Source organism: Puma concolor, chromosome A2 (assembly GCF_028749965.1).
Source record: "Puma concolor isolate L17-30 chromosome A2, mPumCon1.1.hap2, whole genome shotgun sequence".
Lineage (NCBI taxonomy): Eukaryota > Metazoa > Chordata > Mammalia > Carnivora > Felidae > Puma > Puma concolor.
In genome coordinates, this window is record NC_141668.1 from 42128163 (window position 1) to 42155670 (window position 27508).

The 27508-nt window shown below is 38.0% G+C and overlaps 2 protein-coding genes across 3 annotated transcripts in view; one reads left to right on the forward strand and one right to left on the reverse strand.

The window, feature by feature from the left end:
- ELMO1 (engulfment and cell motility 1) overlaps positions 1-27508 on the forward strand; it is a 727703-nt gene that overhangs the window by 2945 nt on the left and 697250 nt on the right. The window lies entirely within an intron of this gene.
- GPR141 (G protein-coupled receptor 141) overlaps positions 14581-27508 on the reverse strand; it is a 45833-nt gene continuing 32905 nt past the window's right edge. Inside the window, exon 2 of the mRNA XM_086692500.1 lies at positions 14581-17610. Coding sequence (XP_086548626.1) covers positions 16691-17596 — 906 coding nt within the window. The 5' untranslated portion in view covers positions 17597-17610 and the 3' untranslated portion in view covers positions 14581-16690. The remainder of the gene's footprint in view (positions 17611-27508) is intronic.

The window sequence follows — 27508 nt, forward strand, 5'->3', positions numbered from 1 at the left end:
GGAGAGAGAAAATCTTAAGTAGAAGAAAATCTTTACACCCAGAAAGTTTGTTTCACACTCATTCTTACAACTCCTTTGGTTTTTTGTCTTTTGTTTTGTTTTTTTTTTTTTTTTATCTTATTTTAATGTTAATGACCTTTTTTATTTAGAAGATTGAAAGTTTTGGAGCACCTGGATGGCTCAGTCAGAGCATCCAACTCGTGGTTTCGGCTCAGGTCATATGATCTCATGTGGTTTGTGGGTTTAAGCCCTGCATCGGGCTCTGCGCTAACAGAGTGGAGTCTGCTTGGGATTCTCTCTGTCCCTCTGTCTGCCCCTACCCTGCTCTCTCTCTCTCTCTCTCTCTCTCTCTCGCTTTCTCTCTTTCTCTCTCTCTGTCAAAATGAATAAATAAACTTAAAAAAAAACCTGAAAGTTATGGATTACCTTATTTTCTCCCTTTAATATTTGGTTGCAAAATTCCCTGGACCTAAAGGTTTTGTTTTGTTTCATTTGTTTGTTTGTTTGTTTGTTTGTTTGTTTGTTTTTAAAGAGGTTTCTGAGAACAAATTCTTTTTTTTTTTAATATTTATTTATTTTTGAGAGAGAGAGAGAGACACAGAGCATGAGTGAGGGAGGGGCAGAGAGAGAGGGAGACACAATCCAAAGCAGGCTCCAGGCTCTGAGTTGTCAGCATAGAGTCCAATGCAGGGCTTGAATTCACGAACCGTGAGATCATGACCTGAGCCGAGGTCAGGCGCTTAACCAACTGAGCCACCCAGGCACCCCTCAATTTTTAAAATAGAAATGAGGCTATTCATATTTTCTTTTGGTCATGTGTTTGTTTTGGAAAGATCTGTTTTTCAAAGGTTTGGTCCATTTCATCTAAGTTGTCAAATGTTTTGTTCATAACACCCTTTTATTATCTTTTTGATGTCTGTAGGATTTGTAATGATATCTAACCCTTTTTTTATTCCTGTTATTGATTGGCCCCTGCATTAAGTAACATCTTTAACCCCCTTTACATGTGGGAAAATGAGCCCCAGTGGTGACTTACATAACTTGCTGGCTCAAGATGGTATGATTTGTTATTAACCTCTGATTTGCAGTGCACTGTGTTTTTCTGTATATATGTTTACCTGAAATATCTCACAAAATTTTATTTGACAAGCAGTCAAAACTATAGCTGGGATGAAAAATAATATGAAGGAAAATTCATGCCATGTAAGTCTTGGATAACTGTTGGCTAGAACAATTCAGTATAGCTATCAAAAATACTTGGAAATATTTCAGACCTAGAATTGAAAAACTAAAGATAACAGTTGCTATAAGTTGCAGAATTTTTAAAGATAACTTTTCTTTTGGAAAGTAATCATTTGGTGATGGACTGCTTGGCATTGGTCTATAGTCATTATGATTCTAGTACTATCATGATGGTAGATGGCTATCATCGATTTTTTCCCTCTCCATATAAGCACGTCATACTCCCATCAAGAAATAGCAGATAGAACCTATTCCTTACCTTCCCTTGAATCTGCGATGGCCTTAGTGACTTGCTTAATGAATAAAATGTGACAGATGCAATGTTCTGGGACTTGCACAGCTAGGGCATAAAAAGCCTTGCAGCTTCTGCTTGGGCCTCTTACAACACTTTGTCTTGGGGAAACCGGTTACAACATAGGAAGTCAGAGTATCCTGATCTCACCACATTCTAGAAGCTATATGAAGGTACTTCAGTTAATAGTCTGAGCTTAGAGTTCTGGCCATACCCACCAAGGCACCAGACATGTAAGTGAATCCACCTTGAACCCTCCAGACTGGCCCATCTGCCAGCTGAATGCCACCAAGCAACTTCAGTCAATGCCATATGGAACAGAAGAAACCAAGCTATGCCCGAATACCTGACCCATGAAATTTTGAAATGTAATAAAATGCTTATTGTTCTAAACCGCTAAGGCTTAGGACTGTTACACAGAGGTTAACCAGAACAATGACTATTATGTAAATGACGGAAAACATCCCTAACATTTAGCTTTATAAAGACTTATGTGAGACTCCTGATTAGTTGAAAGAGAACCTAGAAAAATACCATCAAATCTGACATGCTAAGTGGTATATCCTAGACAACTTTGTTCTCCTCCACAGAGCTAAGATGACAATACAGTTTCTAAAATTTATAACAGTTCTTGCCAACACAGTTATTTCAATTTAATATTATTGACTATTTCTGGTCTCCAGCCAGTAAAGACTTGTTTTTAGGGGCAGCTAGGTGACTCAGCCACTTGAGTTTCAGACTCTTGATTTGGCTCACGTCATGATCTCGAGGTTAGTGGGTTTGAGCCCGCATCAGGCTCCATGCTGACAGTGCTTGGGATTGTCTCTATCGCCTCTCTCTCTGCCTCCCCACCCCACCATGCTCACTCTCTCTCTCTCTCTCTCTCTCTCTCTCTCTCTCTCTCTCCCCTTGTCTCTCTCTCTCTCAAAATAAATAAACTTAAAAAAGAAAAAAATAAAAAGACTTGAAGGGCACCTGGGTGGCTCAGTCGGTTAAGCATCCTTTTGATTTCGGCTCAGTTCATCATCTCCCAGTTTATGAAATCGAGCCTCACATGGGGCTCTACACTGACAGCATAGAACCTGCTTGGAATTCTCTCTGTTCCTCTCTCTCTGCCCTTCTGCATGCACATGTACACATGCTCGCTCGCTCTCTCTAAATAAATATATTTTTAAATTTGTTTTTATGTTTAAGATATTATAATGAACAAGACTTTCTGATTATTGGTTGTCATCTTGGAGAGAAAATAAAAACATCTTCATGTGTAAGGATATATTCGAGTTGTAATGTAAGGCTTGAGCTTTTAGATTTTGGCTCTAAACATACTGGACTAGCTCATATTTCATGATGCTTTGAAACAAATCTCTGAATGAATGGATCTGTAATAGAGGATTTGCTTTCTGAGATAATTATCTCTTCCTGGAGTGTTAAAAAGCTTTATGTTGGATATCCATGGTGTCTCATGCAACTTAAGATTAGTCTGTGCTTTGCAGCCCCTTTAGCCAATAAGAGCATAAACAATATAACAAAGGTTAACATATAAAAAGCAATGACTGCTAAATTCAACCAAATATCTAGTGCTTTTTAAACAACATCCTGGATCATAAATTACTTTTAGTAAAAGCCTCATACCTAATTTGGCTTGGTGAGAATTTAATTGGAAAGTGTATATAAAGTAATTCAGTGTGTCTGTCCTGAGTTTTTAATCCTTCTTTTTATTCTTTAATGAAGAATAATTGTATAGCAACAGAAAACACAGTCAGTATCTAAAGTCATTGATTCCTTCTTGGCTCAACCAGGAATCATTCTCATTAAACAAAAAAAAATACATGTGGAGAAATAGTTATCATTAAAGAGTCCTTTCCTTGATGCATATTAAAAATCATTATAAGCCTTCAATGAATGCCACGTTTCTATATAGCTCTTTTTATGCAGCTTTAAAGTGCTATCACAATTGTTCAGATCTGAAGAAAATAAGAGAAGGTGAACTGGCTCACATGCCCACTGAAAGGAAACAGCTGAATGACTGAAATTTCCAGCCTTGTTTTTAGCTCATTAGGCAATTGTTAAAGTGTTTTTCCATTGCCATAACAAAAGTAATTAAATCCAGGACAGACTTTTTAAAGAAAATGGCTTGTAAACACTAAATCATATCTATCCCAAAGCCCAATGGCTTCAGTAGTTCATAATAGTCACCATAGAATACATCCATTTCTCAGGATACACAAAGGCCCATATCAATAGTCAAGTGGCTTGTATTTGACAACTGTTGTTGGCAAATGAGTAGAAAAGCTATCTTATCACTTAAGGCTAGTAAAATATAGATATACTTTACTTACTGAGCAGACCAAATTGTTTCATGGCTTATGATTACATTGTAATGCAATAAAAGCCATAATAAAAGCTGTTACTTCTGGTTATTTATGTATATATAAAAAGGTACATTATGGATTATTCCTGTGCATTGTGGAAGCTATTGCTCCCTCACGCACCCTGGAGGATTCATTAATTCATTTGTTCCTTTATCAACATTTAATGAGCATGTATTGCTAAAAACTGTTCTATATTCTGAGTTTGCAACAATAAACAAACCAGAAAAAAAAAAATTCCTGTTATCTTGAGGCTGACATTCAATTTAAAGAGAGAAAACTAACTCAAAATTTCAAATAAATGAATTATATAATGCCAGAGAGTAAGAAATAGTGTGAAGAAAAATAAAGCAAGGTATGGAATAGAATGTAAAAGGAGTACATTTTTGATGAGATGATCAGTGAAGGTCTTTCTGGAGAGGGGACACTTCTTTTTTTAGATATTTGTGTGTTTTGTTTTGTTTTGTTTTGTTTTGTTTTGTTTTGTATGGAAGTAAGCTCTGTGCCCAATGTGAAGCTCAAACATACAACCCCAGAGATCAAGAGTCACATGCTCTACCGACTGAGTCAGCCAGGTGCCCTGAGGTGACACTTTAGATGAAATGTAAATGAAATAAAGGGGAAAACTCTGGGAATATCTGGGGAAAGAGTGTTTCAGGCAGGAACAGCAGGTGTAAAATCCTGAGGCTGGAACTTGATTGGTAAATTCAAGGAATAGCAAGACCTGTGAGGTTGAAGTGACCTAGGGAATGATCACCATGATGCTGGAGAAATGCCCAGTAGCTTTGGATTTTACTGTGTGATAAGAAGCCATTAAAAAGTTTTGAGCAGAGAAATAAAAGATTCCTTTAACTGCTACATAAATGACAACATAGTGGCAAATGAGAAAACCCTGAGAGCAATCAGGAACCTGCAGGAGGCTATGGCAAAAGAAGATGGTGCCTTGGATAAAGGTGTGTTCTAGATGTTTTCTGTTTGCTTCTCCAGATTCACTTTCCATCCTTCCCCATGGTGTTTTGTGCCCTAGGAGGCTGGTTTGATTCAGCCAGTGGGGGACACTGGCAGAAATTGGAGAGCAAGAAGAGAGTGAGGAGGGTTATTTATTGTCCTGATTCACTTCCTGCAGGGTCACAGGAATTGATGTGTGCCTCTATCCATAGCTCCTCCTAGGCAACCCTCTTCAAATGCCTTTGCTTTCTAGGTTCTATAACGTCTAACATTCACCCCTTTAACCTATGCTAATGAGGGCTCTGCAAGGTTGCTAACCCTGAGATTTCATACTATCTCTTGTTGAGTTTTCTAACTCAATTTATACCTTTAAATAGTGCCTTTCATACACCCTCCCCAAATTACTGTGCTTTAATGAGTGACCTGTTTCTTGCTGGGCCATGATGGCACAGAGTGATAATGGTGATAAGAAGTACTTGGATTTGGGATATATTTTGACAGGATCTGCTTAAAGATTGGTTGTGTGCATACAACCTGAGATATGAAGAAGGGATACAACTTGCTTTTTTACCCTTAATAATATGGAGGTTTTCTTCCAAGTCAAAACCTAGACGTCTGTTTTCAGTTAATTCACACAATTCCAAAACATGAATATGCCATGGCTTATTAATCACCCCACTTGAAGACATTTAGTTCCTTTCTGGCTTTTTGCTAATATAATGCTGCAGTATACTCTTGCACTATACATCCTGTATCTTTGTGCATTGTGGATTTCTTGAGGACATATTTATAGAAGTAGAATTACTATACCAAGAGATAGGTACCTTTAAAACTTCTATAAATATTTCCAAATTGCTCTCCCAAAAAGCAATATTAATATGCCCTTCCAACAACAGTGACCTTTACCCTCACAATGAAGAAATATTAAACTTTAAAAAATCTTCTGATAAAAATGTTATTTGCTTTTCTGAACGCTAGTGATATTGAGCATCTTTCCATGATAGTTGGCCATTGTTTGATGAGGAATATGATTACACATAGATTCAAGATAGCTCCCACAAAATACTTAATTACAAAGAGAAAAAAAGGAACTTCACAGTGGAGAAATCTGGCAAACACTACCTTAATTAAGTGACCAAAGTGACTGTCATCAGTAATGGTGATGTGGTTTGAAGTGTTGGGGTTCAGAGCTGACAGCCAAGAGAGAATTCTTGAGACATCTTTGTTACAAAAAGGTGATTTTATTAAAGCATGGGGACAGGACCCTTGGGCAGAAAGTGCTACACTAGGGTTGTGAGGGGTGACTGATTATATACCTGATTATACAGTTGGGGGAAGTAAAGATAAGGGGAAGTTTTCAAAAGGACTTTCATATGCCAAAGACTCACAGGATCCTGAGGGTTGTGCTAAGATTTCGTTTTGTCCTTAGCAAAGTGTCAGCATCAAGGCAGCTAAGGTCCCAAAGGAAGGTTGCTCTGCCTGTTTCAAGGACTTGTCAGTGGGTTGTAGGCAGTAAGGTAATTTAATTTTTCATTTGCCTTTGTTTCCCACATCAATGGGACAAGTCAAAATTGTAGACCACCTCATGGTAATGGGATATAATAAGAAACAATGTGGTACTGTTATGCCCAGAATTCGTGATCCCCAAAGACCACCAGGGAGCCGAGTCCGATGCAAAAGCAAAGAGCCTTTATTCGAGCTAGCTCGAGTTCAATCCCCTACCTGCACCAACGCAGCAGTGAGATGCCCAGGAGAGATAGCGAGTTTTAAAAGCACAAAGGTTTTATTGGGGTCTAGGGGCAGTTGGTGACGTAATGGCTGTGGCCTCAGCCGATTGGCTGGAGAAGGGTCGTGGCCTCGGCCGATTGGCTGGGGAAGGGTCGTGGCCTCGGCCGATTGGCTGGGGAAGGGTCGGAGTCCTGTTACGCAGGTCGCCGGGTGTGTTTTGATCGGGAAGTTTGAACGGGTGAGCTGGAGGTTACTCAAGGGGAGGAGGCGTGGTCTGAGGTTTCTGCGATTTTCTCGGAAAGGGGGCAAGTCGGGGATATAGTCACTCAAGGTGGAGGACACAGAACAAGATGGAGTCAGCGGCGTAGGTCCGCCCTTTCAGTACCTGGGTGAGTCAACCGGTTAAGCTAAGTGTCCAACTCTTGGTTTCAGCTCAGGTCATGATCTCACAGGTTCGGGTTTGTGAGACAAAACCTGGTGTCGGGCTTCTCACTGTCAGCTTGGGATTCTCTCTCTCCATCTCTCTCTCCCCGTCTCTCCGTCTCTCCCTCTCTCTCCCTCTCTCTCTACCCCTCCCTGGTACATGCACTCTCTCAAAATAAATAAACTTTAAGAAAAAAAAAAGAAAGCAGCAGCATTTCTGTGATATTACTACCAAAGATACATAATCTGAATCTAATCATGAGGCAAAACCCAAACGAAGAGACAAACTAAAAAACACATGTTTGTATTAAGGTCGTGTAAGATAAGGAATGACCAAAGAACTATTCCAGAGTGAAGGAGACAGAAGCAGTGGGGTCTTTGGATTAGATAGTCATGAATAACTTCCTGATTTTTAAGCTTGTATAATCATTTATAGGAGAAACAGACCTTGTTGATGAGAAATTCTCACTAAAACATTAGGAAGTGATATGGCAACAGGTCAGTAACTTGTCCTGAAATTGTTCAGGAAAAAGCAGTTACTTATATTTTATTTGTAATTTTTCTTAAAGCTTGAGATTATTAAAACAACGACCAACTTTTTCACATCAGAAATCACAATACATATTCCTCAGGAATACTTCTCTACTTGGCATCCAACGGACACCATACATTTATTCTTGTGACAGAGAGGATAAATCTTAACTTGCTTTCTCTTCCCTGGATTGTTTTTTTTCTGATACAGGTTCAGCAGTGATAAATCATATCATAGTGGTTAGAGAAATATCTCATCACACTATCTACAAGTTAGAAAAATAAAGGTTCTGAGAGCTATTCAAAGGCTGTGTCATTGGAGAGAAAGACTTAAGTAAGGTACTGGCTTGCTTCTCATAAACTCTAGCCTTTTCGGGATTTCAAATGTAGGGGAGTTTCCTGAAACCCTGTCTTTTTTTTTTTTTTATTTTTTAAATGTTTTATTTTATTATTTTTGAGAGACACAGTGTGAGCAGGGGAGGGGCAGAGAGAGCCAGAGACACAGAATCTGAAATAGCCTCCAGGTTCTGAGCTGTCAGCTTAGATGGTTAAAAGACTGAGCTACCCAGGAGCCCAGAAACCCTGTCTTAAAAGTATTCAAATGTTTTGCTAATTGGCAAGCATTCAAAACAAAATGAAACAAAAACAGGTTACCAAAATCCCAATCCTCTACAAAAACAATGGTGTTTTGTTTGTGCTCTATACATTATTTCTAAGAATTAACTTAATTTGGGATCAAAAAATTAGTTGCAACAAACCATTATTAAAATAAAGTACTAAAACCTCTAAATATGAACTAACTAAAAAAAATTTTTGCTTTCAGAATTATTTTTGCTCTTATAGCTAGAGATAAGTTTTAACAGTATCTTCTCAACCAACCTGCTACAAAAAAACCACAAAGTTTTTATGAAATAGTTTTTTTTAAGAAAAACAATCTTTTGTGTAGGGTTCTGAAAATGCTAAAAGTTTATTTTTCTTACTTAATTTTCTCTTCTCCCCAACCTCCTTTTTTTTTTTTTTTTTTTTTTTTTTTTGGTAAGTAAATTAAGCTTAAAACTCAAGTAAACAAGCTTTGAAAAGCAGATACAATTGGTTACTTTGGGCTGCCATCTAGTGTTAAAGAAAATATTTACCTTTTTCATATTGACAGCGGTTTCAATATGACAAAAGGTGAAAGCAAATACTATCATTAAAATATTAAAAAAATTTTTTTTAATGTTTATTTATTTTTGAGAAAGAGAGAGACAGGGTGTGAGCAGGGGAGAGGAGAGAGACCGGGAGGGAGACACAGAATTCAAAGTAGGCTCCAGGTTCTGAGCTGTCAGCACAGAGCCAGTCGCTGGGCTTGACCTCAGGAACTGCGAGATCATGGCCTGAGTCCCAAGTTGGATACTTAATTGACTGAGCCTCCCAGGCAGCCCCTTTTTTTAAAAGTTTATTTATTTTTGAGGGGGGAGGGGCAGAGAGGAAGACGCTAAAATTTTTTTTTTATTTGTTTTAATGTTTATTCATTTTTGAGAGAGAGAGAGACAGCACAAGTGGGGGAGGGACAGAGGGAGACAGAGAGAGACAGAATCTGAAGCACGTTCCAGGTTCCAAGCTATCAGCACAAAGCCTGACGTAGGGCTCAAACTCACAAACCATGAGATCATGATCTGAGCCAAAGTTGAACACCCAACCGATTGAGGCACCCAGGTGCTCCCAGGATAAAAGATTTTTTAAATAAAAATTAAGTATATTTGAAGTATATAACATGTTGATTTGATACACATATACATAGTGCAAGATTACTACAGTTAAGCCAGTTAACATATCTCCTCACATAGTTACCACATTTGTGAGGAGTGCACTTGAAATCTACTCTTGTAACATATTTCCAGTGTTCAAAACAAAATCAAATATAGTCATGCCTTTACATTAGATCTCTAAACTTATCCTATATAACTACAAATTTGTACCTTTTGACCCACATCTCCCTATTTCCCCACCAACCACCATTCTACTCTCTACTTCTATAACTTTTACTTTTTTTTTTTTTTAACTTCACACACATTTGACCCTTGAACAATACAGGGGTTGGTGCATTAACCCCTTGCCTAGTCGAAAATGCATGTATAATTTTTAACTCCCCCAAAACTTAATACTTAAAGTCTGCTGTAGACTTGGAAGCTGATGAGGCCACATAAGGCAAGCTGACCCCCCACTCCCCAAATCACCTTCCCCCAGGTGGGATATGTGTGACATTCCTCAGGCACTCCTGGCTACCGAAGAACAAAGGAAAGGAGAAAACAAATGGTTAACTGGTTAACTGAGAGATCACAGTCATGCAAGGTATGAGTCTCCATCAGTTTACAAATGTCTTAGTAAATTACAAGAAAAAGGCAATCTTATCAATAGCCTAATCTCCAGGAACTCCCCACTGTCTTAATGATAGTGCTTTGCTAGAGGGAAAAACAGCCTTAGCTTGACAATAGTAATCCAGTAATACTTGAATCTTCTTTAGCATATGGAAATCCCATTAAGAAACTTCCTCTCGGGGCGCCTGGGTGGCGCAGTCGGTTGGGCGTCCGACTTCAGCCAGGTCACGATCTCGCGGTCCGGGAGTTCGAGCCCCGCGTCGGGCTCCGGGCTGATGGCTCAGAGCCTGGAGCCTGTTTCCGATTCTGTGTCTCCCTCTCTCTCTGCCCCTCCCCCGTTCATGCTCTGTCTCTCTCTGTCCCAAAAATAAAAAAATAAACGTTGGAAAAAAAGAAACTTCCTCTTGACTTTATCTCCCCCAACTCCATGTGTATAACCAGTCACTCTTCACAATCCCAGTGCCTGTCTTTCTGTCCACAGGCCCTGTCCCCTGTGCTTTAATAATTTTTTATTTCAACGTTTTTTATTTATTTTTGGGACAGAGAGAGACAGAGCATGAACGGGGGGGGGGGGGGGGGGGCAGAGAGAGAGGGAGACACAGAATCAGAAACAGGCTCCAGGCTCCGAGCCATCAGCCCAGAGCCTGACGCGGGGCTCGAACTCACGGACCGCGAGATCGTGACCCGGCTGAAGTCGGACGCTTAACCGACTGCGCCACCCAGGCGCCCCCCCGTGCTTTAATAAAATCACCGTTTTTGCACCAAAGACATCTCAAGAATTTTTTCTTGGCCATCAACTCTGGACCCCCATTACTCCCCATGAGAAGCCTCACCAATAAAAAAAAAGTTGATTAACACATATTTTGTATGTTACCTGTTTTATATATGTATTCCTACAAAAAGTAAGCTAGAGAAAAGAAAATGTTAAGAAAATCATAAGGAAGAGAAAATACATTTACAAAACTGTACTGTATTTATTGAAAAAAATCTGTGCATAAGTGGACATACCCAGTTCAAATTCACCTTGTTCAAGGGTCAACTGTACATATCTTCTTTATCCATTTATCTGTTGATGGGCACTTGTGTTGTTTCCATATCTTGGCTATTGTGAGTAATGCTGCAATGAATATGGGAGTACAGATATCTCTTTGAGATCTTGTTTTCAACTTCTTTGGATATATGCACAGAAATTGGATTGCTGGAACATATGATAGTTCTATTTTTAATTTTTTGAGGAACCTTTGTACTTTTTTACATAGTGGCTCTACCAATCCACATTCCAGCAACAGTGCACATAGGTTATCTTTTCTCCACATCCTTACCAACATTTATTATCTCTTGTGTTTTTGGTGACAGCAATTCTAACAGTGCGAAGTAATATCTCATTTTGTGGTTCTGCTTTGCATTTCCCTGAAGATTAGTGACACTGAGCATCTTTTCATGTACCAGTTGGCCATTTGTAAGTCTTAATTAGAAAAACATCAGTTCAGTTCCTCTGCCCATTTTTAATAAGATTGGGGGGGGTTTGCTATTGAATTATGTGTTCTTTATGTATTTCGGATTTCAATCCCTTATTGGCTATTTGATTGCAAATATTTTCTTTCATTTGACAGGTTGCTGTTTCATTTTGTTGATGGTTTCCTTCACACTAAAGATGCCTTTTAATTTGATGTAGTCCCACTTTTTTATTTTTGCATTTGTTACCTTTACTTTTGGTTTCAAATCGAAAAAAAAAATCATTGCCAACACCAGTGTGAAGGAGCTTAGTTCCTATGTTTTCTTCCAGGAGTTTTACGGTTTCATATCTTAAATTTAAGTCTAATCCATTTTAAGCTGATTTTTGCACCTGGCATAAGATAAGAGTCCCATTTCATTATGTTGCATGTGGTGGTCCAGTTTTCCCAACCATTTACTGGAGATTGTCCTTTCCCCATTGCATATTCTTGGCTCCTTTGCCATAAAATAATTGATTATAAATGCATTAGTTTATTTCTGGGCTCTATTCTCCATTGATCTATGGGTCTGTTTTTAAGCCAGTATTATGCTGTTTTGATTACGATAGCTTTTTTTAAAAAAAAATTTTTTTTTTCCAACGTTTATTTATTTTTGGGACAGAGAGAGACAGAGCATGAACGGGGGAGGGGCAGAGAGAGAGGGAGACACAGAATCGGAAACAGGCTCCAGGCTCCGAGCCATCAGCCCAGAGCCTGACGCGGGGCTCGAACTCATGGACCGCGAGATCGTGACCTGGCTGAAGTCGGACGCTTAACCGACTGCGCCACCCAGGCGCCCCAACGATAGCTTTGTAATATAGTTTGAAATTAGGAAGAGTGATGCCTCCAGCTTGGTTCTTCTTTCTCAATATTGCTTTGGCTTTTGGGGATCTCTTGTAGTTGCATACAAATTTTAGGATTTTTTTTTTCTATTTCTGTGACAAATGCCATTGGAGTTTTGATTTTGCATTGAATCAGTAGATTGCTTTTGGTGGTATGGACATTTTAACAATAATAATTCTTACAGTCCATGAGCATGGAATATCTTTCCGTGCATCTTCCTTAGTTTCTTTTATTAATGTCTTAGAGTTTTCTTTGTACAGCTCTTTTACCTCTTGGTTAAATTTATTTCTAAGTATTTTATTCTTTTTCATGTAATTGTAAATGTGATTGTTGTCTTAATTTCTTTTTCTGATAGCTTGTTGATAGTAGATAGTAATGCAACTGATTTTTGACTATTGATTTTGTATTTTGTAACTACTGATTTCCTTTATTATAACAGTTTTTGGGGGGAGTCTTTAGGGTTTTCTTTTTTGGCATTATCCAAGCAAATCCACCATCACTGTGCCCTGTTACCATAGGGCTTTTGTTACCAACTATCTCCAAAGTGCTATAACCAGCCCGTATTACAAAGAGAATTTCCTGTTCCTGTCACCCCCAAAAGGTGTGAGAGTCCTCAGTCCATGCCTCATCTTATTAGAGGTTACGTGAGCAAAATCTGCATAATCTAATAAATGGCAATTTCACAGTTTCACCTCACTGACCTTCCACTCAAGAGTTGATGACTGAGAATGTCTTGGCTCAGTGCCCTCCTTCACAACCCCTTTATTAGCTTAGGAAAGCAGTTTTACTGGCAGCCCCAATGAGGAGGATTAGAGGAGGATTTACTTATTTTCACCACTTGTTGAATCATTCCACACAAAGATTACAGGCAAAATAGTTTCTTTCTACCTAATCTATGTCAGGTTAAGGAGGAAAGGGACCCAAAGACCTTTTCAGAGGAAAAATAAGAAATGAGCAAAGGTTGAGTAGAGAGCTTTTCTTGACGGATGCCAGAAACAATCTTTCTGTCGGTGCCTCAAAAATTGTCATTATCCCTGGGTTTAAAATCTGGTAGATATTGACCATGAGCCAATTTGAGAGTCGTGAGTTCCCTCAAAGGGAAGTGCCTTTGTCTTATCAAAAAAGAAAATACACATATATATTTTCTAAAAAGTTACATTTACTCTTTTAATCACTGCAGAAATGAAATAGTTTAGAATTGAATCAACCTGAGGTTTAAGTATTCCTGAAATATAAGAATATTTTTTCTGTTCATAATGTCATAATTGATAAATCTGCCTTTTAAATTGACTCTGTGCTGGCTCAATTGGTCTCAATGATTGCAGATCCCAAACCTTTTTATTGCAAATATTTGGTAACACTTTTACCATTTTAAAACAAAATTCACAGATAATATAACCTTCTTACAGTGTTAAATATATAATGTTCTAACTGTAACAAATGAATAACGAAGAAGACAGTTATTTGTAATAAAGTAGTATATATATATATATTTAATATATTTCAATGTGTAAATGCTCAGACATGATCACCAAAGGAGACAAAATCAGGCAGTCTGATGTTGGCATCTATTTCTAGTATCTACCTGAATACAACAGCTACAAATATTGTTTGCAGGTTTGTTCTGTTGTATTTTAATGCCATAGATGGTGTCACCATTGATAATGTGATTTTCCAAAGGAATGAACAACTCTTGGTAAAGTTCTGAGGAAAACATAATAAAATCTTTCCTCAATATCCATGCCATGGTAGCTACATTTCTGGAAAATTCAGAAAATTAAAACTATACCTAAAAACACTATGCGTTTATGAAAATAGAATAAAACCTGACTAACTGCCCTAATTATTATTTACATATGTTTCACTTCATAAATGTCTGGAAGAGCATTCAAATACACAGTGAGACCTGGTAATTATTTATTTTTTTTATTTATTTTTTTTTCAACGTTTATTTATTTTTGGGACAGAGAGAGACAGAGCATGAACGGGGGAGGGGCAGAGAGAGAGGGAGACACAGAATCGGAAACAGGCTCCAGGCTCTGAGCCATCAGCCCAGAGCCTGACGCGGGGCTCGAACTCCCGGACCGCGAGATCGTGACCTGGCTGAAGTCGGACGCCCAACTGACTGCGCCACCCAGGCGCCCCCTGGTAATTATTTATTATGCAGACAGTTGTGTGCAAGGCAAAATGTCTCTGACCCCAGCCACAATTGCCAGTAGTATACTCTTATGATTTGGATATTCAAAAATGGCCAGAGAGGCCAGTAATGCCCCCACTCCTGCATGAGATTCATTTTCATAGTAATGAGAAACAGCAAACAGACAAATTGAAAATGTCCACTTATTTTCTAAATATTGATGATTAAGTTATTTTATGTTATGGAATATTGCATTTCTATATTTTGGGTAATATTTCATAGAGGTCCACAGAAATAGGCCCTTTATTATGATATATAATAATATAGGGAAAAGCATAATGTCTGAGCTTAACATATTAAAAACCTGGAAGAGGTTATAACACATTTATTTTACAAGCTAGCAGATATTATGATAGTAAGACATAGATATATAAGAAAAGAAATTTGATGTAATTTCTGTAAATAACTGGAAATTTTAATGTTTTACTATTTGTATTATTCTATGCTATTTATTTTTGTTATATTTTACTAATTATTTTCCTACAAATTTTATGGATGTAACAGATTTTCTTAAAACGTTTGTAGATCTTAGAAATTTCCTTACAACTTTTATGAGTCATGAGAAGGAAAAAAAAACTAAGAAAAAATGGTAAAAGAAGGCAAATAAGAAATAAAGGAAATATAACCTTAAAAAGAACAAATAAAAGAAATTTCAAAACAGGAAAATTTTGGTAACAAGTCATCGATACAGCATGTTGCTGCTTTGTCTTCCTCAAAATTATTTTCTATGACTTAGTAATTTTAGTGATCATAGAAACTCACAGGGATATTTCTTATTCATCTGATAAATTTGTGGATCCATAGAGTATAACAAATTAAGAGAAATCTTTAAATTCTGAACATTTATTTTGCTGAGAAAAAAACCTTACCTTAATTCATTCCATTCTTTTATCCCTAGCACCAATCACTTTAGGTTTTCTGAAGCATTAAAAATGAAACTGCGTCAGTTCCTTGGAGAGTTTCAAAATTATAAAACTTTGGGAAAAATAGTAGAAATATGAGCAAGAAGGGAAAAAAACCCACAAACCTATGTATCAACTTAGCAGCCTAATCTCATAGTCTAAATTAATTTTTCCTTTTTTTTTTTTAAGTTTATTTATGTATTTTGAGAGAGCATGAGCTGGGGAGAGGCAGAGAGAGAGAGAGAGGATCCCAAATAAGTTCCATGCTGTGAACATGGAGTCTGAACGTGGAGTCTGGCTTGAACTCAGGAACCATGGGATCAGGACCCGAGCCAAAGTCAAGAGTCAGACAAGGGCCAACTTAACCTTCTGAGCCACCCAGGTGCCCCTTAAATTAATTTTTATTTAGATTTCTCAAAAGGTCTTTTTTAAGAATATTGTTTTTGTTTAAAGACTTGTAACTTTAAGGGTAGAAGGGAACTCTAAAATGTATAACATTCTGTTTCCAAGGAAAATCTAAATTAACTGTGGCTCAAGACATCTAGAGTTATTTTCAAAAAGCATAAAGGGAAAAAAATTAATCATTTCCTTAGGAACTCATTTTAATGCTTACCAGCATATTGGTGAGGAATATTATTTAACTTATAGTTTCACCCTCATTTATATATGTTTAGTAAACTTTTTAATGATTTTTGGATTTATTGAGGATGTCGATCCCCTGTTCTTAAACTTGACTTTTTAAAGGACAAATCTAGATAGCCTTGTTACCCCAGAAGGCTGCAAGGAGTTCTGTTTCTCTTTATTGCTAGATAAGTGACTTCCTACCAAAGTTATGATAATCTAGAAAAATGTCTTACTGCTCTCCACCCTTATCTGTTATTTGTCAGGGTGGGAATTGAATGGACATCTTATCTGGTTAACCAAGTAGAGTTTGTGCCTTTGGGGCTGATTCATTGCCAGGATTAATTTACCTAAGGTTAAGTGGAATGAAAAGAACTAGAGGGCTAAATCTGTCCAAAGCTTGAAAAAGACCATGTTTCAAACTGATGAAACCAAAATAAGCTGGTGAAACTCAGAAACCATTAAACCCATGGTACCTACATGGGCCAAGTAGACATTTTATACTGGAAAATAATGCTGTAGTGCAGCTCCAAGAGGACTGAACATCACTAGTCTTTCTATAGACATCATTTAGAGATGGCAGGGATTAAATAAGAACTGGAATGAATGCTCTGACATTTTATAGTCTTTTTGTTTGGCTGCATCAAGGCATGGTTTTAATCAAGTAAGGAAATAACGCTTCCTGCCTCTCTGTGCCCATTTTTACTCCCAACATAAAGGGATTCTGAACCCTGTGGTTTGTGGCTAGCGGCACAAAAAGCAATTCCATAGGTCAATTATCTTTTGTTTACAATGGCTTCCCCCAAGAACAAAGAGCAGCAAATCAAAGCAGCTAATTGCTGTTACGCTCAAGAAGATTTCATTATAAAATGCAACAGTGTTGTTACAGTCACTTGACTGTGCCACCACATATAAGTAATAGATCCTAAAGAACTGGTAGGGAAGGAAGCAAACAAGGATGACTCCTATAAAAAAAAGGTTTTTCAGCTGGGCCCAGAACTCCTGGTGGGACAACAAGGAGTGGCGTAGCTTCCGCACCATTGACATAATGATGAAGATCTGGAAGACCAAGAGAATCACTGCAATGGCTATAACAATAGTGACTATCATATAGTTGATAACTTGCACATGGGCACGAGCAAGTTCTTTGTGGAATTTAAAACAGTGTTTCTCATCATACGTCTCAGAATTTCCATACTGAGAAACAACCAGGGGTACCACAATGACAATCACCAGCAGCCACATGCCAGTACTGGCCGCTACAGCATGCAGTTTTCTGTAGAATTCCACTTTGTCCTTGCGCTTGAAGAAGATGAGGTACCTGATGACCAGGATCACCACATAGAACAGGAATGTGAGGTACATGTGGATGTGTAGCATGGCGCTCACAAATTTGCAGAAGGGCAACCCGAATGTCCAGATGTGCTTGATGAGATATGTCAAGCGAAAAGGCACTGTCACCAAGAAAACACTGTGGACCACCACCAGGTTAATGACTGCTGTGGTAGTCACCGACCGCGTGTTCATTTTCACCAGCAGGAACAAAATAGAGATGATGCCCATCAGTCCTCCAATGAGCACTATGAAGTAGAGCCTGGTTAAATGGGGTGTCAATATAGGACTGCAGGAAGAACTGTTGTGGTCAGCCATATTTCAGAAGTCGCCTAGAAGAGACAAAACACCAATATAACTGACAAAGCTTCCAGAGCTTTGTTCATACCTCCTTCCTAGCATTGGCAATATGACTTTGTCACTTATCTGTGTATATGATATAAACTTTATGTACCTTAAGAATAAAGACTATGTCATATGCATATCTGTATACTTGAGACTGAAAACATAGTTAAATCATTAATTGTTAAGCTTTAATAGGTTAAAGACTTCATCGAGAGGCCCCCAGAGACATGTATGTATGCACATAGTCAAAACAGTTTGCATAAAACTGGATTGCAGACCATCTGAAGCTGACACATGGATACTATTACTGTGACAGCCAGTGGGGAAAAATTATAGCATGGAAGGAAAGTTGAAGTAGATGCATTAAGTGTACAAAATATTTCTCTTTTAAGTGTGATTCTAATTCTCTAATTCCTTCCAACTCATCAGCAAATGATGCAAGAGTATTCATAATTCATTAGGATGCTAAATAGTTTGGTCAAGGAAAATCAACTACATCAAAGCAGCAATAAACAATAGGAGTGTATATGTGAATTTCTCACCATAGTTATGTTGTAATCTAGCAGTGAGGCCTTGGCTAAATTCTCATGGGTCCCACTGAAAACACAGCATATCTCCCAATTCTCCCATTCCCACACCTTCAAATTCGTGGAAGAACCACTATCACTTTTCCTCTGAAAAGATCCTTTCCCTAAATAGTCTTAGTCCCTTCTAACCCATTATCCACATCCTAATTTATTATTTATTAAATGAAAGAGTTAGTAATCCTTTAGTTACACTAAGTCATTTCTTTTCTTACTTAAATTCCTTCAGTGGCTTCCCATTTCTTTCAGAGTAAAAAAATCCTGGGGCTCCTGGGTGACTCAGGTCATGATCCCAGGGTAATGGGATCCAACCCTCCATCAGGCTCTGTGCTAACAGTGTAGAGCCCGCTTGGGATTCTCTCCCTCTTTCTCTGCCACCACCCCCCTCTGCTTGTGCATGCATTCTCTCTCTCTCTCTCTCTCTCTCTCTCTCTCTCGGAATAAGTAAACATTTTTAAAAAAATCCTTCCATGTCTGCAATGTTCTGGGTCATGGCAAAATCTGATCCCTTGAGACCAGATTTTAAAAATGATCTAGAGGTGAAATTGACAGAATTTAATGGATTGTATATAGGGAAATGAAGGGGGGGGGGGGAAGTATCTCAGTCACTCCCAGATTTCTAACTTGAACAATTGTGTGATTAGAGATCTGTTTACTGACACCAGGGAGACTGAGGATCATATCTGAGGAAGAGCAGTAATTGAATTATACTCTTAGTACCTGATCTTTGTAACACATTTGCAGTTATTCTTACTCACTTCACGAATGTCTCTTCATATAATCAAAATTACCCAGCAGTTAAAATGAACCACTGATGAATTACAAAAACATTATGCTGGTGTACATGTAAATCATATATTCTCAGAAGTCCATTCTTAAGGTGTGAAAAAAATCTTTCCATGTATGAAACACAAATATACATAGGTACACAAATGGACAAGAGTATATCTATGGCATGAAAACTTCATAAAGAGGGGAGAAACAATTAGGTAACAAATGGCTAAAAATGTTCTTTAAGGGGGAGATAATTTTAAAAGTTAAAGAAACACTGTACTAAATAAAAGATGGCAGCCACAAAAGACTACATATTTACATTTTTTTTTCTAGAAAATCAAAATTAATGAGGCAAAAGGTGAGTGTAGTCTAGGACACAGGTAACAGGGGTAGGATTGGCTTCAAAGGGGTCTGGGAGAGTTTATGCAGAGATGGAATGTTTTATATCATGTTGGTTACAATTCTAGTTATTTGTCAAAGCTGAACAAATTGCACTCTTAAAGTTGGTGAATTTCCTGGCATATAACTTATACCTTAATAAAACTAATTTAAAAAATAATAATAATAACCTGACCCCAGGAAACCTGCTTTTGTGGGCATGGAATAGAATTTCCATGTGACCCACTTAAAAGATTCTTTCATGTTATATTTGTTCTATGTGCTGTGTAATCTTTGTATTTCCCTTTTATTCTTCCCTTTGAAAAGTAGTTCCTTCAAGTAAACATTTAATTATATTGTGTTTGTATCTGAATTAATGGTAAATGTGTCACTGTAAGTTCTGTCCATCATTATCTTCAGCTATTGAACTAGAATCTGGACTGATTTCTTAGAGAAGAAAGTATAATCAGTCTTATTTGAGTCATTTGTCTCAAATACTCCTTCTTTCTTATGTATAAACTGCTATGATCTCTGTTCCCTAGTTCCCAGACATTACAAGATACTGTGTAAAGTATTACAGAGTAGACACCTGCTTTTTTTTTTTTTTTTTTAATGTTCATTTATTTTTGAGAGAGACAGAGCACTAGCAGGGGAGGGGCAGAGAGAGAGGGAATCACAGAATCTGAAGCAGGCTCCAGGCTCTGATCTGTCAGCACAGTGCCCAATGTGGGACTTGAACCCTCAAACTGTGAGATCATGACCTGAGCTGAAGTTGGACACTTGACCAACTGAGCCAACCAAGAGCCCCTAGACACCTGCTTGCACCAGCTAAAGTGGATTTTGTTGTCTTCAGTTAACAACCCTGGCAAAGCTGATCAATTCCTATTTCTCCTTTAAGAATCCGCTGAAGCAGGGGGACCCCTGGGTGGCCCATTTGGTTGAGCGGTTGAGCCTCTGACTTTGGCTTAGGTCATGATCTCGCGTTTGTGGGTTCAAGACCCACATCAGGCTCAGAGCCTGGAGCCTGCTTTGGATTCTGTGTCTCCCTCTCTCTCTTCCCCTCCCCTGCTCATGCTCTATCTCTCTCTGTCTCTCAAAAAATAAAATAAAACATTAAAAAAATATTTAAAAAAAAGAATCCACAGAAGCAGGGTGTCCTTCAGGAAGCCTTTGATAATCTCCATTTGCAATTCAGATAGTGTGCCATTCCTCTTTGGCCCCATGGAAAATGCACCACGCTTGCTTCTATTATGGCATTTATGACATAGACCATAATTCTCAGTTACGCTGCCTCCAAACAAGACTAACTACAGAAGAATCATGTTTTCCTTTTATCCACAGAAACTAATGAATTTTTAAAATGAATGTAAATATCGTTATTGAAAACTAACATGCATATATAGTAGAGTGCTCAGCTGTATGTATATAGCTCAATGAATTTTAAGAGTAAACATAGCCTCACCAAAGGTAACCTCTATCTTCATAACTAACACCATAGAGTAGGTCTATCAACTTTGAATTTTATATGGGTTTAATGTCCTTTGTTTGTGTGTATCTAGCTTCATTCACTCAACATTATGCTTTGAGATTCATTCACGTGTATAGTTTTAGTTCATTTTTTTTGTGGTATGTTAGATTATTGTATGAATATGTCACAGCTATATTTTTGATGGATAATAGTATTATTTCCAGTTATAAGGCTATTATAGATAACATTACTCTGAACATTCTTATAAATATCTTTTGTAAAAATAAGTATGTATTCTGTTGGAAATTTACCTAGGTGTGGATTTGATGGGTCAGAGGGTATACCTATTTTCCTGGGGTCAAAGTCTTTACACCTGGAAATTAAACAAATGTCTTTATTTACCTAGTTGATTGTCTAATATAATATGAACTGTTGTTAAAGAGTGCAGCCAGGGGTGCCTGGCTGGCTCAGTCTGTTGGGTGTTGACTTTGGCTCAGGTCATGATCTCATGGTTTGTGAGTTTGAGCCACGCGTCGGGCTCTGTGCTGACAGCTCAGAGCCTGTAGCCTGCTTCGGATTCTGTCTCCCCTCTTTCTGCCCCTCCCATGCTCATGCTCTGTCTTTCTCTGTCTCTCAATAATAAATAAACATTAAAAAAAAAAAAAAGTGCTGCCGATCTCTTTAAGACCTGAAAGAAGGTGGAGCATTTGGGTGGCTCAGTCATTTGGCCTCAAGTCATGATCTCATGATACGTGGGTTCAAGCCCCACATCGGGCTTTTTGCACACAGTGCAGAGCCTGCTTCAGATTCTCTATTTCCCTCTCTTTCTGCCCTACTCTGCCCATGCGCTTGCTCTCTCTCTCTAAAATAATTTTTCTTTTTTTTAAAAAAAGGACCTGAAAGATGGTAAGGGATATAGTTACACTTCCATGGAGATAATCCATTACTAGTACAAGGAGTCAGGAAATTGCTTTAAACAACATCTATAACATTTATTTGCTGATGCTATTTAGATATCTCATCCATATATCTTCATCGTTTTTCCTCTTCTTGAAATATTCTATCCTATTTAATCCCCTTTGTGTATCCTTGAGATCTAAACTCAGGTTCCATTTCCTTCAGGACTCCTTCCTGCCCCTTAGACATTTCAGCTGCTTTCTCAAAATGCTTTACTTAGGTGCCTCATTCCTTTCTTCACTGCTTTATTAATTCCTAGTTTAATTCTTTATTTTAGTCATTTGTGTACTTGTTTTAGACACTGGATTTCTTTCAGAAGTAACATTTTTTTAATAGTAGGCACGAGTTGTTAATTGAATGAGTGAAATAATGGTAAAAGACTGCTTTGACTTTATTAAACATATTCTTGATAGGGCCCCATTTGGATCTAATCCAGTAACTAATGTCAAGATCCCAGAAATAAACTATAGACCCAGAGCAAACTCTCCTAAGGGAGTAAGATTGTCTCCCTGTTTCTCCATGAACAACCTTGCCTTGGCAGGGATCTCTTCTTTATCTGTGATCGAACCCTGATGCTCAGCAAGAAGCCTGGCCTCAAACCAGTCTCCCTGTGCCCTCTTTCATTCCCCTCTTTAAAATCCTTCTTCGTTCCTTTTAGTGAAAAGAATGAAGTATGACATCTACCATGCCATAAAACCTTTTGCAATCTGACCCTAACTTATGTTTCAAGGTGAACCTCCTGTTATGACCTTCTCCCTACCCCTGTTTCCTCATCCTGTGCCTTGGACTTACAGACCTTCATGCCATTCTTAGAATGTTCTCTTTTAAACCTCCAGGTCATTTCTTCTCTCCACAGACCCCAAACATACAGCTGGACACTGGACACTGAAGTCTAGGTTGTATGATAAACGGTTTTATATCTCTTATTTTAAAACTTCCCCTGGCCTCCCGTTGTCTCTTGGAGGTGTATAAACTTCTTAGCATGCCATGCTAGATCCCTGCCACTGGCCTTTTATCATTCTGTACCTAGCTTCTCTGCCACTAGAGCACCAGGATTCCCCTGCTCTGCCTGAAAGATTTCTTCATTGTTCTGTTTTGACCTCAACCCACGCATAGCAGAACTCCTGGGTTTACCCTGTGGTTTGGCTGGGGGCTGTTTCCTTGTGTCTTGGCATTTCCCTTCCCACATACTTGCTTGGGCCTCATTGGTCATTGCCCAAGGCTTGAGGACTACTTTAATATCAAAAGCGAGACATCGAAGTGGCCTCTGTGGCTATTTTATAAGGAATCCATGGTAGAGCCAACATCAGAGACCAATCTCAAAGTGAGAGTCCTAAAAAATTGTTAGAGTCCTACAAAATGGCATTAATTAGTCCACATCCTCATGAGTACATAGACATCAGGTCCCAGATCCCCTCCTTTCTAAACAGAAAAGCAGCTATAATCAACTTGGGATTTTCCATTTCATTTAAGGGACTCCCTGCCACAGTCTATAGATTAAGTAATAGCATCGCATCGATGTTTCTTATGTATATATAGTACATAGTGAAGATTCTGAGGTGAATAAAACACACCTCTGCATTTAAATCTCTTTCTATCTGATAGGGGAGAAGACGTACATAAATTATTTATAACACCTACAGGTATATTTAAAAATGCACCAATAATTCAGAAAGGGGAGTGATTAACACAGTGGGGACAGAATGTAGTGGCAATAGAGTAGTTCTTGGGCACAGATGTACAACAGATGCTGCATCTTGAAGGTTGTTTTGAAGTTCCAGAAGCAGAGAAGAGGTAGAGCACTCCAGGTGTAGACAAGAGGCTGATAAAAAGCATGGATCCATGTTCAGAGAATCACCTGTAGTTTGATGTGCCTGGAACATTAGGCAAATAAGCAGAATACAGGCAAATGTCTGTAGATGACACTTGTCATCATGTTGCCGTCATGTTGCCACTCTGAGGATTTCCTATTTTATCCTGAAAATTATGAGAGATGTAAATTTTAAAATGTAAAATGCCATTTAATATTTCAATTCCAAAAGCTGGGTTTTGGCAACAGAATGGAGAAAAGATTGAAGTGGGGCAAGACAAAAAGAGTGATACCGTTAGGAGGCTATTATGCTGATCAAGTTTAAATATCATAAAGATTGGTGCAAGTTGGTACCACCTAGGGGAGTTTTGGGGAATTTTTTGCACCCAGACTAAACAGAATTGAAGACTCTGGGGTTGGAGAAGACTTCATGTGCTTCAGGTATGTCCGTTAGCAAATAGTGACATCTTCATATCAAATCAATGATAAAAGGACAGGAATAGTCACTGAATATTTTAAGAGAACAAATGCCATATTAAAAAGTCATTAAACCCCTCAGGCAAAGAACTGAGAGTCTAGTTAGTTTTCTGAAAGAGAAAAGAGGAAAAAGTAACTTTAAATGTAATTGATACTGTCAAAGAGAAGAGAATGATGTGAAATTCAATTATACTTGTTATTGAATAAAAGATGTACTGAACCAACACAATTAGTGAGCTTGTAAGAATGTTCAGAAGGATTCCCACAGCTGGAACAACAACAAAAAGCCTAAGAGATAGGAGATGTAAAAGAAATTCTAAGACGGGTGCCTGGGTGGCTCAGTCGGTTCAGCATCCAACTCTTGATTTTGGCTGGAGTTGTGATCCCAGGGTTGTGGGATTGAGCCCCATGTTGGGCTCCGTGCTGTGTGTGGAGCCTCCTTCAGCTTCTCTCTCTTTCTCTCTCTCTCTCTCTCCTGCTCCTCTCCCTGCCTCATTCTCTCTCTCTCTCTCTCTCTTAAAAAAAAAAAAAAAAAAAAAAGAAGAATCTAAGAAACACCTAGGGCAAATTTAGAAGTTCCAACATCATCTGGAAATAGCAGAATGGAATGAAACATTCAGATAAAGAGTCGAAGAACATTCCTTACACGTAAAAAAAGATGATGTCTTTATGTTGAAGGATCTAACCAGTGCTTAGCTGAATTAATAGAAAAGACTCACATTAGGCACATCAGGATGGAATTTCAGCTCACAGAAGACAAACTCACATATCCACTTGGATGTCTAACAAACATTTCAAATTTAGTATATCTAAAGCTGAACTACTGTGCTCTTCCTGCCCATCTCCCAAACACACATACACCATTCTTCCTGATACCCTCCCAGGCTCAGGTAATAGCAACTACATTTTCCAGTTGCTTGAGTAAAAAACCTGAAAGTCATCCTTGATTCTTCTTTTTCTCCCCAAATTCACCTACACTCCTTAACCAACCCTAATCCTTCCTCCTTAAAAATAATCTACTGTACCAGATGTTTTTCTATAAAGGACATTACTGAGACAATTGGCAAAACATGAACAGTCTCTAGATTAAATAATAGCATTGCATCAATGTTTTTTTCTTGACTTTGATCATTCTATGTCATTATATAAGAGTATGTCATGTTCTTAGAAAATATACACTATATGTCATAAAGGCATCATGTCTTCAACTTACTCTTAAATAGATCAAAAAATCGTAATAATATATATGTATCTATATATGTATATATACATACACATACATGCATGCATAGATACATATATATAAATTGAAAACCAAATGTGATAATTATTACAATTGGGGAATCTGTGTGAAGGGTATATTGGAGTCCTTTGCACCATTCTTATGCTTTTAACAGGTATAAACAAAATTATTTCTGGGGCACCTGGGTGGCTCAGTCGGTTAAGCATCCGACTTCAGCTCAGGTCATAATCTCACAGTTTGTGAGTTCGAGCCCCGCGTCAGGCTCTGTGCTGACAGCTCAGAGCCTGGAGCCTGCTTCAGATTCCGTCTCTCCCTCTCTCTCCCTGACCCTCATCCACTCACACTCTGTCTCTGTCTCTCTCTCTCTCTCAAGAATAAATAAACATTAAAAAAATTTTTTTTTTTAATTATTTCTAAGTTAAGGGCACCTGGCTGGCTCAGTTGGTGGAGCATGTGACTCTTGATCTTGGAAGTTGTGAGTTCAAGCCCCATGTTGTGTGTAGAGATTACTTAAAAATAAACTCCTAAAACATTATTTCTAAGTTAAAATTATGAAAAGTAGAATCTAAAATATGTCTACTCTTCACCACTTACATTGCTATAACTGTGATTCAAGTTGCATCATCTTTCCCTAGGAATATTAGACAAACCCATAAATTCTCCTTTCTTTGACTCTTGCCTCCCTTGTTGTCTATTCTCAACTCAGCAACCAGCATGCTCTTTCAATGCCATTCTTCTTATCACAATTTTCTAATGGCTTCTTATTTCACTCAGACTCAAATCAAAATTTCAAAAATGGTCTATTAGGCCCTACAGAATTTAACCCACATCCCCCACATTCTCTCTTTCATCTTATCTCCTACAACTATCACTTTCATTGGTATATTCCAACTAGGCATAATAACTCCTTGCATTTTCTCAAACTTCCCTGGAATGTTCTCACCTCAGGGCCTTTGCACATGAAGTTTCCTCCTCAGGAGTATTCTTCCCAGATATCTGCACAGCTTGATCTGTCCTTTACCCCCTTCATGTCTCTGGCCAAAGGTCATCTCAGTAATTCACTTCCTCGCTTTCATATTTAGTATGTCAATACTCCACTTTCACACAGCACACCTCATCTCCTTTTTCTACTTTATCATTCTCCACAGCATTTATCACTGACCCACCATATGTTTTGTTTGTTTGTTTGTCTTCTTGTTGCCTCCACTAGAATCAAGTCCTTGAGGACAAAGAATTCTGTTTTTTTTTCACTTTTTTTACCTCTAGCATCTGTAATAGCGCTTTGTGCCTAGTAGCTTCTTAATAAATAATTATTGAATGAATGGAACCAAACATCCTAAAAGTTCCCATAGAGAAAAAAAAAAAAAACAAAAAACAAAACACAGATAATCTATAAAAGAATTAGAAACAAACCAGCATTAGACTTCTGACATATTACATGCTGGGGGGAAAAGAATCTGAATGGTTTTGAAAGATGATTTTGAATTTAGAATTCTGCTTGCAACCAAACCTGCATTCAGAAGAGTAGAAAAGCATTTCCTGATACATGAGCACTCAGAAAGGTTACCTCTCTCAGATCTTTCCTGAATTATTAATATAAATTCCAGCAAAATGAGAAAGGATCTATGGGATTCCAAAAATAGAATAGTGAACCAAAATATAAGTGAAACACAGCGAAATCTATAATGTTACCACACAAAACTAAAATATGGTTTCAGCGTGGTGGGGGTGGTGAAAATAAAAAGGAAAAGTTCTATGTTAAGATTTTTGTTTTATTGGGGAAGGGATTAAAGGTAGTATTTAATTGCAGAGAATCCAAAAACTATGAGTTTAAACTTTTGATGAAATTTAAGAATGGTCAACTTGGTGAATAGATGTTGGTATGCCTTACAAATTATAAGGAAAAATGAAATACAGTAAAGCCAATAAATCTAAGCAAAGGAAGGGAGGAGAAACAATAAAACAGAAAACAAACGAAAAAATGGTAAGTAGACAAATTTAAAAAGGAGAAAATTAGTGTAGACACCTCTGAAATCACTATATTGTTCCTTCCTCTACTTACTAAAAAGAATTGTATGCATTTCTGTGAATATACTAAAACCCACTGAATTGTACACCCTTTTTTAATGTTTATCTTATTTATTTTGAGAGAGAGAGAGAGAGAGAGAGAGAGAGAGAATTCCAAGCAGGCTCT